The sequence below is a fragment of the Periplaneta americana genome, chromosome 4 (genome assembly GCF_040183065.1).
Source record: "Periplaneta americana isolate PAMFEO1 chromosome 4, P.americana_PAMFEO1_priV1, whole genome shotgun sequence".
In the NCBI taxonomy this organism is placed as follows: Eukaryota; Metazoa; Arthropoda; class Insecta; order Blattodea; family Blattidae; genus Periplaneta; species Periplaneta americana.
In genome coordinates this window covers 206,902,542-206,916,775 of record NC_091120.1, presented here as the reverse complement: position 1 = coordinate 206,916,775, position 14,234 = coordinate 206,902,542, and the positions used below count along the sequence as shown (strand labels likewise).

Below are 14,234 nucleotides of genomic sequence, written 5' to 3'. Positions count from 1 at the left end.
TGATTACTGTAATGGGAACGCCTCAAATTATGTAATTCTTCGCAGTTTTCTACAAGCAAAATAAGTTTTCCGTCTGACATTTTGGCGCGACACTGAACATGACACACCATAATTGTAACATTGAGCAATTAAAATTGATTTATTAAAGAAGGCCATGATCGCACGCATCGGAAAAGTTGCTCATCCGAGAAACGTGGACGGATTTGCCGAGAGGCGATGCGTGCGAAACGATGTAGTGAACGCTGTTACATAACAATTACAGCAAAGATAGCCTTTTTCCGATCCGTGCGATTCGTCCGATGCGTGCGATACGATGTAGTGAACGCGGTTACATAACAATTACAGCAAAGATAGCCTTTTTCCGATCCGTGCGATTCGTCCGATACGATGTAGTGAACGCGGTTACATAACAATTACAGCAAAGATAGCCTTTTTCCGATCCGTGCGATTCGTCCGATGAGTGCGATACGATGTAGTGAACGTTTACCTTAAGAGTGTTTCACGAATCTGTACCAACTGTAAGACTATCTAGGTCGGTGAGACATTTGCCTGGCAGTTGGAGGAAACCTCGACTAATCCGAGTTAAGCAATCAGCCCAAACGGGATTCGAACCCACGCCTGGACGGAGTTTTGGATCAACCAGCTGAGTTAATGAGCTGCAGCACGTTTCAGTTAGTGAGCAGAGGGACCGACCTGCAAGAACTCGCCCATCTGCATCTTGATCTCGTCCTCCGTGGACGGCAGGTCGATCTGCTTGCGGACCTTCTGGATGCGGGAGTCCAGCGCGTTGATCTCGTTGTGCAGCTGCTCCACGGTGGTCCTGCAACAAGCACAGAGCCATGCAGCCGCCCCTCCTTCTGACCGGCACGTCACAGTCAAGGTACTCACTTGGTGGCGTCCTCCAGCACGGACATCTCGTCGGGGAAGCGCAGCAGCTCCTTGCGCCGCCGCTCCGCTTGCTGCGACAAGAACACAATGCTAGTCAAGGAGCGCAACACGGCGCCGCGCGCGCGCGCTAGCGAGCGCAACTCACCAGGGCCACGTAGTGGATGAGGTTCATGCCCGGCTTGTTGGCGCGGATGTCCGTCAGCTTCTGCAGCGAGCTCAGCTTCACCCCGGCGGCGTTGCCGGCGTAGCCACCCTGCACACACATACACGGTCTCAGATACATTTGGCAACGCCGACCTGCTTAGCAACTCTCACTGCGACCAACTCACGGAGTTGAGGAAGTTGCCGGCGACCAGCACCATGTAGAGCACCTCGTGCAGCGGCTCGTTGGTCATGAGGTCCTCGCCCGCCACGATCATGGCGTTGATGCTGGGCTCCAGGTAGCCCATGTTGGCCGCGAACTCCTCGCGCAGCAGCATGCTCTCCACGCGCAGCTTGTAGTTGGGCACGGCCACCAGCTGCAGCAGGAAGCGCTCGGCGTTGCCCAGGCGCGCGCGGTCGCCGTCGAAGGCGCGCAGCATGTCCAGCTCGTCCAGCTCGGGCAGCAGCTTCAGCAGGCCGCGCAGCTTCTCGGCGCCCACCTCGTCGTGCGCGCCGGCGCGCACCAGCTGCACGATGTCCTCGTTGCGGCTGCGGAACTGCTTCAGGAAGATGTTCACGTTCAGGCTGCGCTTGCCGTCCAGCAGCGCGATCTCCGACGACTCCTTGCGGCGCCTGTCGCCGTCCGGGACGTCGCGCCCCGGGCGCGGCGACGCCTGGGCGGCCGGCGCGGGGGGCGCCTGCTGGCAGAAGAGCCCCTCCATCTCGGCCCAGTCCAGGTCCGCCATGGGCGAGTGCTCGTGGCTGCGCGCCACCAGCGCCCACACGTTGTGGCGCCCCATCACCTTCTGCGGCGGGATCTTGTTCCAGTTGATCGTCTTCATCTTGGCGCGCGGCGTCGGCGTCTCCTGCTGCGGCAGCAGGCGCCCCCCGCCCTCCGGGGGCTCCGGGCTGCGGGCGGGCGACACCGCCGGCGGGTTCAGCGGGGGCGGCGGCGCGGGAGGCCCTCCCATCAGGGCGACGGGGGCGGCGGGCCGCGGAGGCGGGGGAGGGGGCGGCGGCGGTCCCGGCGCGACGACGGGCGGCGGCGGGGGCGGCGGAGGAGGCGGCGGCGGGGGCGGGCCGGCGCTGAGCGACTGCTTGCGCGCGTGGCAGTGGCAGCAGAGCTTGGCCTGCAGGCTGGGCGAGCGCAGCAGGCGGCTGGCGTCCTGGCGCGACTCCAGCAGCGTGGCGCGGTGCACCAGCGTCTCGGCGGCGTCCCACACCACGTCGCTCACCGGCTCGCGCGGGTCCACGCGCAGCAGGTGCTGCAGGATGCTGAGGAACGGCACCTCCTGCGGCGTGTCGGCCACCTGGCGCAGGATGGCGTAGAACACGTCGAGGTGCGAGCTCAGGTCCACTCCGTGCGGGCCCTGCAGCGCCTGCGCCTCGTCGCTCTCGCGCTGCTCGTCGAACACGTCGAGCTGCACGCCCAGGTCGGGCTCTGCCGCCGCCACACGCCTGCGAGTGCAATCGCAGGTTTAATAATATGTAGAGGTTTATCTTGCATATTACCTTCACTTTTTATGTTAAAACCCATAATACTGCACTCACATCATGGCGGATTACATGTAATTCAGTTCTTAATTCGCCATCACCCACTATACAATGATTACAACTTAGCAATAGACAAATAAACAGATGACAACATGATGTAAGTAACTCAAACTTTTCCGTTTACATTAAAATATAGTAATTAGTATTAATTCTTTATTTACTAATCTATTACAATTATTTTTCTAGCTAATTTATACAATTCTCCATCATCGCATAATAAAACTAGTCAACCCTTATGTATTTGAAACCATTAATTTTCCCTTTCTTTTTTTAAATATTAAATCCATTACTTGTACTGTCTATCTATATCCCTATCTAGTCTACCTGTATGGTAACCTTCCTCTTCCATAATAAAGTTAAAGATTATTTTGTTATTCGATATTATTCCTTTCGATATTTGAATTGTATACTTTTCATAGCTTAACATCGGCTCCGAGTACTCAACATTGCAATCATAGCTTTAACATTCTTCCCATCTAATTTTAACTCTAAAAAGCAATTTCCATAATTAATTCGGATTGCTAGCGTTCAGATCATTCTTTTTTATATGCAACTGTAGCGTTTTGTTATCGAGCCAAACATTTCTCAAACACAGTTGCCGCACAATTTAAAGCTATACGTATTGCGTCTTCTGCATAACGGACATTTACCTTTCTCTCTTATTCTTGAGTCTCCAAATACCAAATCTTCCCCCTGTCATTCTTGTCTTGGATTTATCCTAATAAAATATTCTTCCTATTCCCAAAACGTTTTAATCTCCAAATAGTAGGCCTACACCTTGTTTCAAACAGAATGACCCAATTTTGAATAAATATATTTAATAATGCAAATACTTATGGTTCCAAAACTAATTATTACAGACTGTTGAGCAAGTCCTTCAGTTTTAAATGCTGCACGGACATCATCAAGGCGCTTGCTGAGAGTCACTGCAGCCGTGATTCTATCCAAGTCAGCGAGTAATGGTGGAACATAAACACATTCTTTTACATATTCCCATAAGAAAAAGTCACATGATGTGATGTCTGGATATCTTGGCGGCCAAGAGTGTAGCGCCAAATCCTGGGTTCCCATGCGTCCAATCCAACGTTGAGACAATATTTCATTTAGAAACTGACGAACTTCATTAGGCCAATATGGCGGTGTTCCGTCTTGCTGAAAAATGAAATCTTCAGAGCCTTGTCACTTGCAGCATTTCAAGATACCAGTTTCCCGAAACAGTGTTACCCTCGAAAAAGAAAGGGCCATAAATCCTACGACTGATTCTGAAACGCACGCTGTACCGTAATCACGGACTCAGTCTTGCCAAATTCAAGCACACAAAATGCTTTTTGAATAATTTCGAGGGAAAAATTGTTCCGGGGCCGGGTATTGAACCCGGGACCTTTGGTTAAACGTACCAACGCTCTCCCACTGAGCTACCCGGGAACTCTACCCGACACCGATCCAATTTTTCCCTCTATATCCACAGACCTCAAAGTGGGCTGACAACCGTCAAGCAACCAACATTTGAGTGCACACTAACTCTGTATGACTTTAAATTGTCACACCTTTAACCAAAGGTCCCGGGTTCGATACCCGGCCCCGGAACAATTTTTCCCTCGAAATTATTCAAATTGACTTTACAGGGAGTTATTCCTGAAAGCTTAATTTGTAAAATGCTTTTTGTTGCATAGATGCCATTTTATCAACAACTAACGATAGCGTTTGTTTGAGCGCTAGTAGTGGAACCTCGCGGTAGTCACATGAAACTCATTTGGGGTTCGAGGTTGCTGAAATATAACCCTAGTTCTCTCCATAGCCAGTTCAGATCTAATTTGTTTATTTCTAATTCAAACTCCTTCAACCAATTTGACTTCCAATTAGCAGCTTTCATACACCAGAGGTAATACATATTTTCACGCTGAATCATTATTCAACAAAATATAATGCTGCAATTAATAAATATTACCTCTTAGAGTTTGGTATTTCTGACCTCACAGAATTTGAGTGTATCTACTGAAAAATATAAGTGAAAGGACTAATGACTTGCAGGGCTTCTACCTCAGAACTCCTGGATTTCACATTGGAATTTCAAGCCCTCAAGTCTTGTTCTATACAAACTCCACCCTGATATTAGAACAATATCTCCCATACTTAGTGCCAACATGTGAATTGCTAAGGCCTATTTCTGCTGCAATGTCTCCGATTAAATGTTTGGAAAGAGATCTTGCGAACGAACTTTGCAAACTGCCTACTGCAGTGACCGAGTTGGACTGCCAATCAATTGCCTTGAAATTATTGAAGACGTTAGGATCTGCATTTGTGGTTGTGAGTATATCAGCTAAAAACAAACTGGACAAAGCCATTAATGGATATTCTGATTACGAACATACGTGTTCAGTAAAAAAAAAAACTAACTTGCGGTGAAAATATAGAAGACACAGAATTTATAATGACTTCGTTTCAAATTTCATCACTCAAATTTGCACCTATCACTTCGTGTGACGTATAAACGCCATTTTCTATACTAAAAAAACATTTTGATAAATAAACGGATGAACTTGACTGCTGAAAATTTGGAAAGGTTGTTAGTAGTACATTGTGCCATTAGAAAATAAGATTAAGTGGTTTTTTCCTCCTCTGTGCATATTTCAAGATTTGATAGAGCATGGAAATCCTGTCCTTGTAGAATCGGATCGACGGGGAAGAATGGATTTCCCATCCAATTCATCACGTGACTAGTTCTTCTTATTCGTTGCTTCCCGCGCGCTGCTTCCGGTTGGTCGTGACGCGGCTCAAACCTCAACATGAAGACAACACAACTACTTCTGTGTTCATACTGTACGAAAGGATATGTCCTTACAGTTCATACAACGGTATGAGATATCATTTCTGAGTCCTATTAGTGAATTCTACAGTTGAAATCAGTAAATCTAAATAAAACCGAAAATATGACAATTGCTGATATAATGGAGAACACGATGATCTATACTGACTTGAGACAAGAGTGAGCACATTCGTATGGGAACTTAAAATGAGGAATTTCAAATAAAGGACAGTTGAGTAGCCCACAGTTGGAAGATAGTAAGGTCTAGGTTGGAAGCTGTATTCTCTGTGTTGGGAACAGAATGGATGGAAACTGTTTTGACGTCACCGCCAGCGTTATATCATTCTATGTACAGATCTTGTACAGGAATTTCAGCTACGTACTGCGACCGGATCTTGTACAGGAATTTCAACCATGTACTGCGAACGGATCTTGTACAGGAATTTCATCTACGTACTAAGAACAGATCTTGTACAGGAATTTCAACTATGTACTGCGAACGGATCTTGTACAGGAATTTCAATTATGTACTGCGAACGGATCTTGTACAGGAATTTCAACCATGTACTGCGACCGGATCTTGTACAGGAATTTCATCTACGTACTAAGAACAGATCTTGTACAGGAATTTCAACTATGTACTGCGAACGGATCTTGTACAGGAATTTCAATTATGTACTGCGAACGGATCTTGTACAGGAATTTCAACCATGTACTGAGAACGGATCTTGTACAGGAATTTCAACCATGTACTGCGACCGGATCTTGTACAGGAATTTCATCTACGTACTAAGAACAGATCTTGTACAGGAATTTCAACTATGTACTGCGAACGGATCTTGTACAGGAATTTCAATTATGTACTGCGAACGGATCTTGTACAGGAATTTCATCTACGTACTAAGAACAGATCTTGTACAGGAATTTCAACTATGTACTGCGAACGGATCTTGTACAAGAATTTCAACCATGTACTGCGAACGGATCTTGTACAGGAATTTCAATTATGTACTGCGAACAGATCTTGTACAGGAATTTCAACCATGTACTGCGAACGGATCTTGTACAGGAATTTCAACCATGTACTGCGAACGGATCTTGTACAGGAATTTCAACCATGTACTGCGAACGGATCTTGTACAGGAATTTCAACCATGTACTGCGAACGGATCTTGTACAGGAATTTCAACTACGTACTGCGAACGGATCTTGTACAGGAATTTAAACTATGTATTGCGAACGGATCTTGTACAGGAATGTCAACTATGTACTGCGAACGGATCTTGTACAGGAATTTCAACTATGTACTGCGAACGGATCTTGTACAGGAATTTCAACTATGTACTGCGAACGGATCTTGTACAGGAATTTCAACTATGTACTGCGAACGGATCTTGTACAGGAATTTCAACTATGTACTGCGAACGGATCTTGTACAGAAATTTCAACTATGTACTGCGAACGGATCTTGTACAGGAATTTCAACTATGTACTGCGAACGGATCTTGTACAGGAATTTCAACTATGTACTGCGAACGGATCTTGTACAGAAATTTCAACTATGTACTGCGAACGGATCTTGTACAGGAATTTCAACTATGTACTGCGAACGGATCTTGTGCAGGAATTTCAACTATGTACTGCGAACGGATCTTGTACAGGAATTTCAACTATGTACTGCGAACGGATCTTGCACAGGAATTTCAACTATGTACTGCGAACGGATCTTGTACAGGAATTTCAACTACGTACTAAGAACAGATCTTGTACAGGAATTTCAACTGCGTACTAAGAACAGATCTTGTACAGGAATTTCAACTACGTACTGCGAACGGATCTTGTACAGGAATTTCAACTATGTACTAAGAACAGATCTTGTACAGGAATTTCAACTACGTACTAAGAACAGATCTTGTACAGGAATTTCAACTATGTACTGCGAACGGATCTTGTACAGGAATTTCAACTACGTACTAAGAACAGATCTTGTACAGGAATTTCAACTATGTACTGCGAACGGATCTTGTACAGGAATTTCAACTATGTACTGCGAACGGATCTTGTACAGGAATTTCAACTACGTACTAAGAACAGATCTTGTACAGGAATTTCAACTATGTACTGCGAACGGATCTTGTACAGGAATTTCAACTATGTACTGCGAACGGATCTTGTACAGGAATTTCAACTATGTACTGCGAACGGATCTTGTACAGGAATTTCAACTACGTACTAAGAACAGATCTCGTGCAGGAATTTCAACTATGTACTGCGAACGGATCTTGTACAGGAATTTCAACTACGTACTAAGAACAGATCTTGTACAGGAATGTCAACTATGTATTGCGAACGGATCTTGTACAGGAATTTCAACTACGTACTAAGAACAGATCTTGTACAGGAATTTCAACTATGTACTGTGAACGGATCTTGTACAGGAATTTCAACTACGTACTAAGAACAGATCTTGTACAGGAATTTCAACTATGTACTGCGAACGGATCTTGTACAGGAATTTCAACTATGTACTGCGAACGGATCTTGTACAGGAATTTCAACTATGTACTGCGAACGGATCTTGTACAGGAATTTCAACTACGTACTAAGAACAGATCTTGTGCAGGAATTTCAACTATGTACTGCGAACGGATCTTGTACAGGAATTTCAACTATGTATTGCGAACGGATCTTGTACAGGAATGTCAACTATGTACTGCGAACGGATCTTGTACAGGAATTTCAACTATGTACTGCGAACGGATCTTGTACAGGAATTTCAACTATGTACTGCGAACGGATCTTGTACAGGAATTTCAACTATGTACTGCGAACGGATCTTGTACAGGAATTTCAACTATGTACTGCGAACGGATCTTGTACAGAAATTTCAACTATGTACTGCGAACGGATCTTGTACAGGAATTTCAGCTATGTACTGCGAACGGATCTTGTACAGGAATTTCACCTATGTACTGCGAACGGATCTTGTACAGAAATTTCAACTATGTACTGCGAACGGATCTTGTACAGGAATTTCAACTATGTACTGCGAACGGATCTTGTGCAGGAATTTCAACTATGTACTGCGAACGGATCTTGTACAGGAATTTCAACTATGTACTGCGAACGGATCTTGCACAGGAATTTCAACTATGTACTGCGAACGGATCTTGTACAGGAATTTCAACTACGTACTAAGAACAGATCTTGTACAGGAATTTCAACTGCGTACTAAGAACAGATCTTGTACAGGAATTTCAACTACGTACTGCGAACGGATCTTGTACAGGAATTTCAACTATGTACTAAGAACAGATCTTGTACAGGAATTTCAACTACGTACTAAGAACAGATCTTGTACAGGAATTTCAACTATGTACTGCGAACGGATCTTGTACAGGAATTTCAACTACGTACTAAGAACAGATCTTGTACAGGAATTTCAATTATGTACTGCGAACGGATCTTGTACAGGAATTTCAACTATGTACTGCGAACGGATCTTGTACAGGAATTTCAACTACGTACTAAGAACAGATCTTGTACAGGAATTTCAACTATGTACTGCGAACGGATCTTGTACAGGAATTTCAACTATGTACTGCGAACGGATCTTGTACAGGAATTTCAACTATGTACTGCGAACGGATCTTGTACAGGAATTTCAACTATGTACTGCGAACGGATCTTGTACAGGAATTTCAACTGCGTACTAAGAACAGATCTTGTGCAGGAATTTCAACTATGTACTGCGAACGGATCTTGTACAGGAATTTCAACTACGTACTAAGAACAGATCTTGTACAGGAATGTCAACTATGTATTGCGAACGGATCTTGTACAGGAATTTCAACTACGTACTAAGAACAGATCTTGTACAGGAATTTCAACTATGTACTGCGAACGGATCTTGTACAGGAATTTCAACTATGTACTGTGAACGGATCTTGTACAGGAATTTCAACTACGTACTAAGAACAGATCTTGTACAGGAATTTCAACTATGTACTGCGAACGGATCTTGTACAGGAATTTCAACTATGTACTGCGAACGGATCTTGTACAGGAATTTCAACTATGTACTGCGAACGGATCTTGTACAGGAATTTCAACTACGTACTAAGAACAGATCTTGTACAGGAATTTCAACTATGTACTGCGAACGGATCTTGTACAGGAATTTCAACTACGTACTAAGAACAGATCTTGTACAGGAATTTCAACTATGTATTGCGAACGGATCTTGTACAGGAATTTCAACTACGTACTAAGAACAGATCTTGTACAGGAATTTCAACTATGTACTGCGAACGGATCTTGTACAGGAATTTCAACTACGTACTGTGAACGGATCTTGTACAGGAATTTCAACTACGTACTGTGAACGGATCTTGTACAGGAATGTCGATCCTCGTTCCTGTGTGAGCGTGAAGGCAGTACAATATTGAAACATGTTTATAGAATTATTGTGTCCTGTGAAGTCTGTGCGGTGTAATGGTAAGTGTGTATGCGGACGTTAAATTTGCCTTGAGCTAAATTTTAGTAGTGATGGGATTTAAACAAAAATCGTTATGGAATAAAGGAATACAGTGAAGCTACAAAGAAATGCCACTCTGCTTCATATTTCGTGATCATTTCCTCTACACTTGACGTCACTTGCTCATACACCGGTTGCGTTGCTACTTTTATTTTAACAATACTGCAGCTACTTATGTCACTTTCAGAGTCTAACAGAATTTAGTCGCATAAGATTAATCTCGGATCCGTTAAACCGTAGCAAAGGAATGAGCCACACAGTTTGCCTGGAGGAGCTCCTTGCCCTCAGTGGAGTATGAACCCACAGCCGGCTTATGTGCTCGCCGTTGTAAACAACCCCGGCTGCCAGACCGCTGCCGCCGCCGGCTCATAATGGAGGCTTTGTGCTCCACCCGCGAGACGCGCAAAAACAGCAGCTTCCTGTGGATGTGGCGTACTCGGTTTGATTCCCGATAAGGGAATGGAGGTTTACCTCCTTTCCATACCGAGAGTCTTAAGTTGCACCACGATAAGATGTCGTGCTACCACTCAACATTTATTATTATTGTTTCTAATTGGTTACTTTACGAAGTTTTATCAACTGGTATGGTTATCTAGCGTCTGAATGAGATGAATGTGATAATGCCAGCGAAATGAGTCCAGAATCGAGCGCCGAAAATTACCCAGCTTTGCTCTTAATGATTTGAGGGAAAACCACGGAAAAAACCTCAACCAGGATTTGAACCCGGGTCCATTTTACGATCAGGCATGTTAACCGTTACTCCACAGCGGTGGAGATGACTATTATTATTATTATTATTATTATTATTATTATTATTATTAATTGCATTGAAAATGAAAACAGATTTTCCTATTGAATTCTCGAGAAAATTTCCATAATAGAGTCCATTCTCAGGTCACGTTATCCAAGGTTTCTGTGCGTCTTTTAGTTTTTTTTTTTTATAACCTCTTACACTAGAACGGTTGCGGCTCACTATCTAAGGCAACAGGAATATCAGCTTACTACTTGCGATCCACATTGTTGCATGCGCACTGTAAAGTGACCCGTCAAAACAAGCAGCCAGCCAGGCGCGCTCACAATGTGTGTTACAGTTAGGTGTTTGACTTGACAAAACTGAGAAATAGTTATTTTCATTGAAAGAAAAGCTTAGCCTAAACAGCCGGCACACTTTGCTGCTGCTGCTGTAGCTTCAAGTATTATTCGGAGCGCAATCCCAAGGACTCGGTTCCCATCCTGGTGGCACAGTGCATGCAGACACGGACCTTACCTGGAAACGAAGCCGCGACGCCGAGTCCACAGACACGAGCGACTGCCTGCAGCCTGACTCACTCACTGAATGCATCCAGAGTTAAATTTGTCTGACGCTGGACTGGGCGCGGCCAGGCGCACACTGCAAGAGGGCAGCACGTATAAACTGAGTTCAAACCCGACGAGGGATGGCTTCGTCTCTAGGGACAATTGCGGCCAATTCCGCGATGAATAGCTTCTGCAACTGAAACCTCCGTTAAATACTACTGCTATTGCTACTAGAATCATTTCATAGCTTTGCTATATTTTCAGTCATTCACTGTTATCAGCCCAAGATCAGGTCCTTCATTGCAAACCCAGCATTCTCCAATGTTCCTTTTTCTCGCCTTCCTCTTAGTCTCCGCACATGATCCATGTATCGTAAAGTTGTCTGTCATTTGATATCTTCTTCTGCTCGAACTTTTCTCTCGTTCACCATTCCTTCCAGTGCATCCTTCAGTAGGCAACTTTTTAGTCAGTGACCCAGTCAATTTTTCCCTCCTGATCAGTTTCAGAATAATTCTTTCTAACACAGCCTAATTTCTTATTCTGTCTGTCCATTTCACACGCTCGACTCTTCTCCATATCCACATTTCAAATGCTTCTAGTCACTTTTCTTCTCTTCGTCGTAATGTCCATGTTTCTGCCCCATACAATGCCAAACTCCACAGAAACAACTTCACTAGTCTCTTCCTTAGTTCCCTTTTCCAGAGGTCCGCAGAAGATGCTCCTTTTTCTATTAAAATCTTCCTTTGCCATTGCTATCCTCTTTTTGATTTTCCGGCAGCATTTGAAGCTGTCTACTTGCTCTACTGCCTCATTTAGAATTCGTAAGTTTACCTTCTTTATTTTCTCTATTCCACTCCTCTCTAACATTTTTCTTCTTTCCTGACTTTGAATGGTTGTTTCATATAAACGTTACTGAATGACCTCCTGTCTGTCTTTCCACGTTCAATTAATAATACTAACAATCATAGAGGACTGGCAGGGTGCCAACATAAGAACTGATTATCCCCCCCCCCCCACTTACAAAAAGTATTTCCGCGGTTATTCCTTGAGGTTGACGGCTAATCTGCTTGAGTTATTTTCACTAACATGACTGTGATATCCCGTGACTGAAAAAAGATGCCTTATTCCCCCTCCTAACAAACCAGCAGCAAACTGGCCGTTCAGATCTGCTTGAGCAATGACAACAAGCTGAACTCTCAGTTCTTATTTTTCAACAGAATCAAGACTTTCAGTTTTTCTGATTCACTGGGGGTTCCAACTGCAGGGAGGCAACCCTGCGTCACTTAGAGCGTATACATATGAAGTAACAACAAACATGTGACTGACTACACAGTGTGCGAGCGTCGTCGAGGCAAGGCCCCCTCCAGCTCACATTCCAGGCGGCTGAGCCCGGGACGTCAGTGGCGGCCAGTGTACAACTCACCTGAGCTCGTTAAGCAGCGGCAGCAGCTTCAGCCCTGAAACGGAGTAACAAACTTCAGTCACAACTGCACTGCTCCTTCAACGGTTGCCAGTTGCCATGACAACTGTAGGCTGGAGACATGCTCCTTCAACGGTTGTCATGACAACTGTAGGCTAGAGACCTGCTCCTTCAACGGTTGCCATGATAACTGTAGGCTAGAGACCTGCTCCTTCAACGGTTGCCAGTTGTCACGACAACTGTAGGCTGGAGACCTGCTCCTTCAACGGTTGCCAGTTGTCACGACAACTGTAGGCTGGAGACCTGCTCCTTCAACGGTTGCCAGTTGCCATGACAACTGTAGGCTGGAGACATGCTCCTTCAACGGTTGTCATGACAACTGTAGGCTAGAGACCTACTCCTTCAACGGTTGCCAGTTGTCATGACAACTGTAGGCAGGAGACCTGCTCTTTCAACGGTTGCCAGTTGCCATGACAACTGTAGGCTGGAGACCTGCTCCTTCAACGGTTGCCAGTTGCCATGACAACTGTAGGCTGGAGACCTGTTCCTTCAACGGTTGCCAGTTGCCATGACAACTGTAGGCTGGAGACCTGTTCCTTCAACGGTTGCCAGTTGCCATGACAACTGTACTGCTCCTTCAACGGTTGCCAGTTGCCATGACAACTGTAGGCTAGAGACCTGCCCCTTCAACGGCGGTTGCCAGTTGCCATGACAACTGTAGGCAGGAGACCTGCTCTTTCAACGGTTGCCAGTTGCCATGACAACTGTAGGCTGGAGACCTGCTCCTTCAACGGTTGCCAGTTGCCATGACAACTGTAGGCTAGAGACCTGCCCCTTCAACGGCGGTTGCCAGTTGTCATGACAACTGTAGGCAGGAGACCTGCTCTTTCAACGGTTGCCAGTTGCCATGACAACTGTAGGCTGGAGACCTGCTCCTTCAACGGTTGCCAGTTGCCATGACAACTGTAGGCTGGAGACCTGCTCCTTCAACGGTTGCCAGTTGCCATGACAACTGTACTGCTCCTTCAACGGTTGCCAGTTGCCATGACAACTGTAGGCTAGAGACCTGCCCCTTCAACGGCGGTTGCCAGTTGCCATGACAACTGTAGGCTGGAGACCTGCCCCTTCAACGGTTGCCAGTTGCCATGACAACTGTAGGCTGGAGACCTGCTCCTTCAACGGTTGCCAGTTGCCATGACAACTGTAGGCTAGAGACCTGCTCCTTCAACGGTTGCCAGTTGGCATGACAACTGTAGGCTGGAGACCTGCTCCTTCAACGGTTGTCAGTTGCCATGACAACTGTAGGCTGGAGACCTGCTCCTTCAACGGTTGCCAGTTGCCATGACAACTGTAGGCTGGAGACCTGCTACTTCAACGGTTGCCATGACAACTGTAGGCTAGAGACCTGCTACTTCAACGGTTGCCATGACAACCTTAGGCTAGAGACCTGCTACTTCAACGGTTGCCAGTTGTCATGACAACTGTAGGCTAGAGCCCTGCTACTTTAATGGTTGCCAGTTGCCATGACAACTGTAGGCTAGAGACCTGCTAATTCAACGGTTGCCATGACAACTGTAGGCTAGAGACCTGCT

At 45.5% G+C, this 14,234-nt stretch overlaps 1 protein-coding gene across 4 annotated transcripts in view; it reads right to left on the bottom strand.

The window, feature by feature from the left end:
• The window catches only part of LOC138698724 (inverted formin-2-like), a 120,962-nt gene that overhangs the window by 20,749 nt on the left and 85,979 nt on the right, over nt 1–14,234 (bottom strand). For 3 of the 4 annotated variants that reach the window (XM_069824934.1, XM_069824935.1, XM_069824936.1), the window contains exons 4-8: nt 12,646–12,679; nt 1,218–2,487; nt 1,034–1,141; nt 889–959; nt 694–820 (exon numbers count right to left, since the gene is read on the bottom strand). In XM_069824934.1, the coding sequence (XP_069681035.1) occupies nt 694–820; nt 889–959; nt 1,034–1,141; nt 1,218–2,487; nt 12,646–12,679 (1,610 nt within the window). Of the gene's footprint in view, nt 1–693; nt 960–1,033; nt 1,142–1,217; nt 2,488–11,193; nt 11,287–12,645; nt 12,680–14,234 lie in introns of those variants that run through there. The other variant, XM_069824937.1, reaches the window with a different exon arrangement.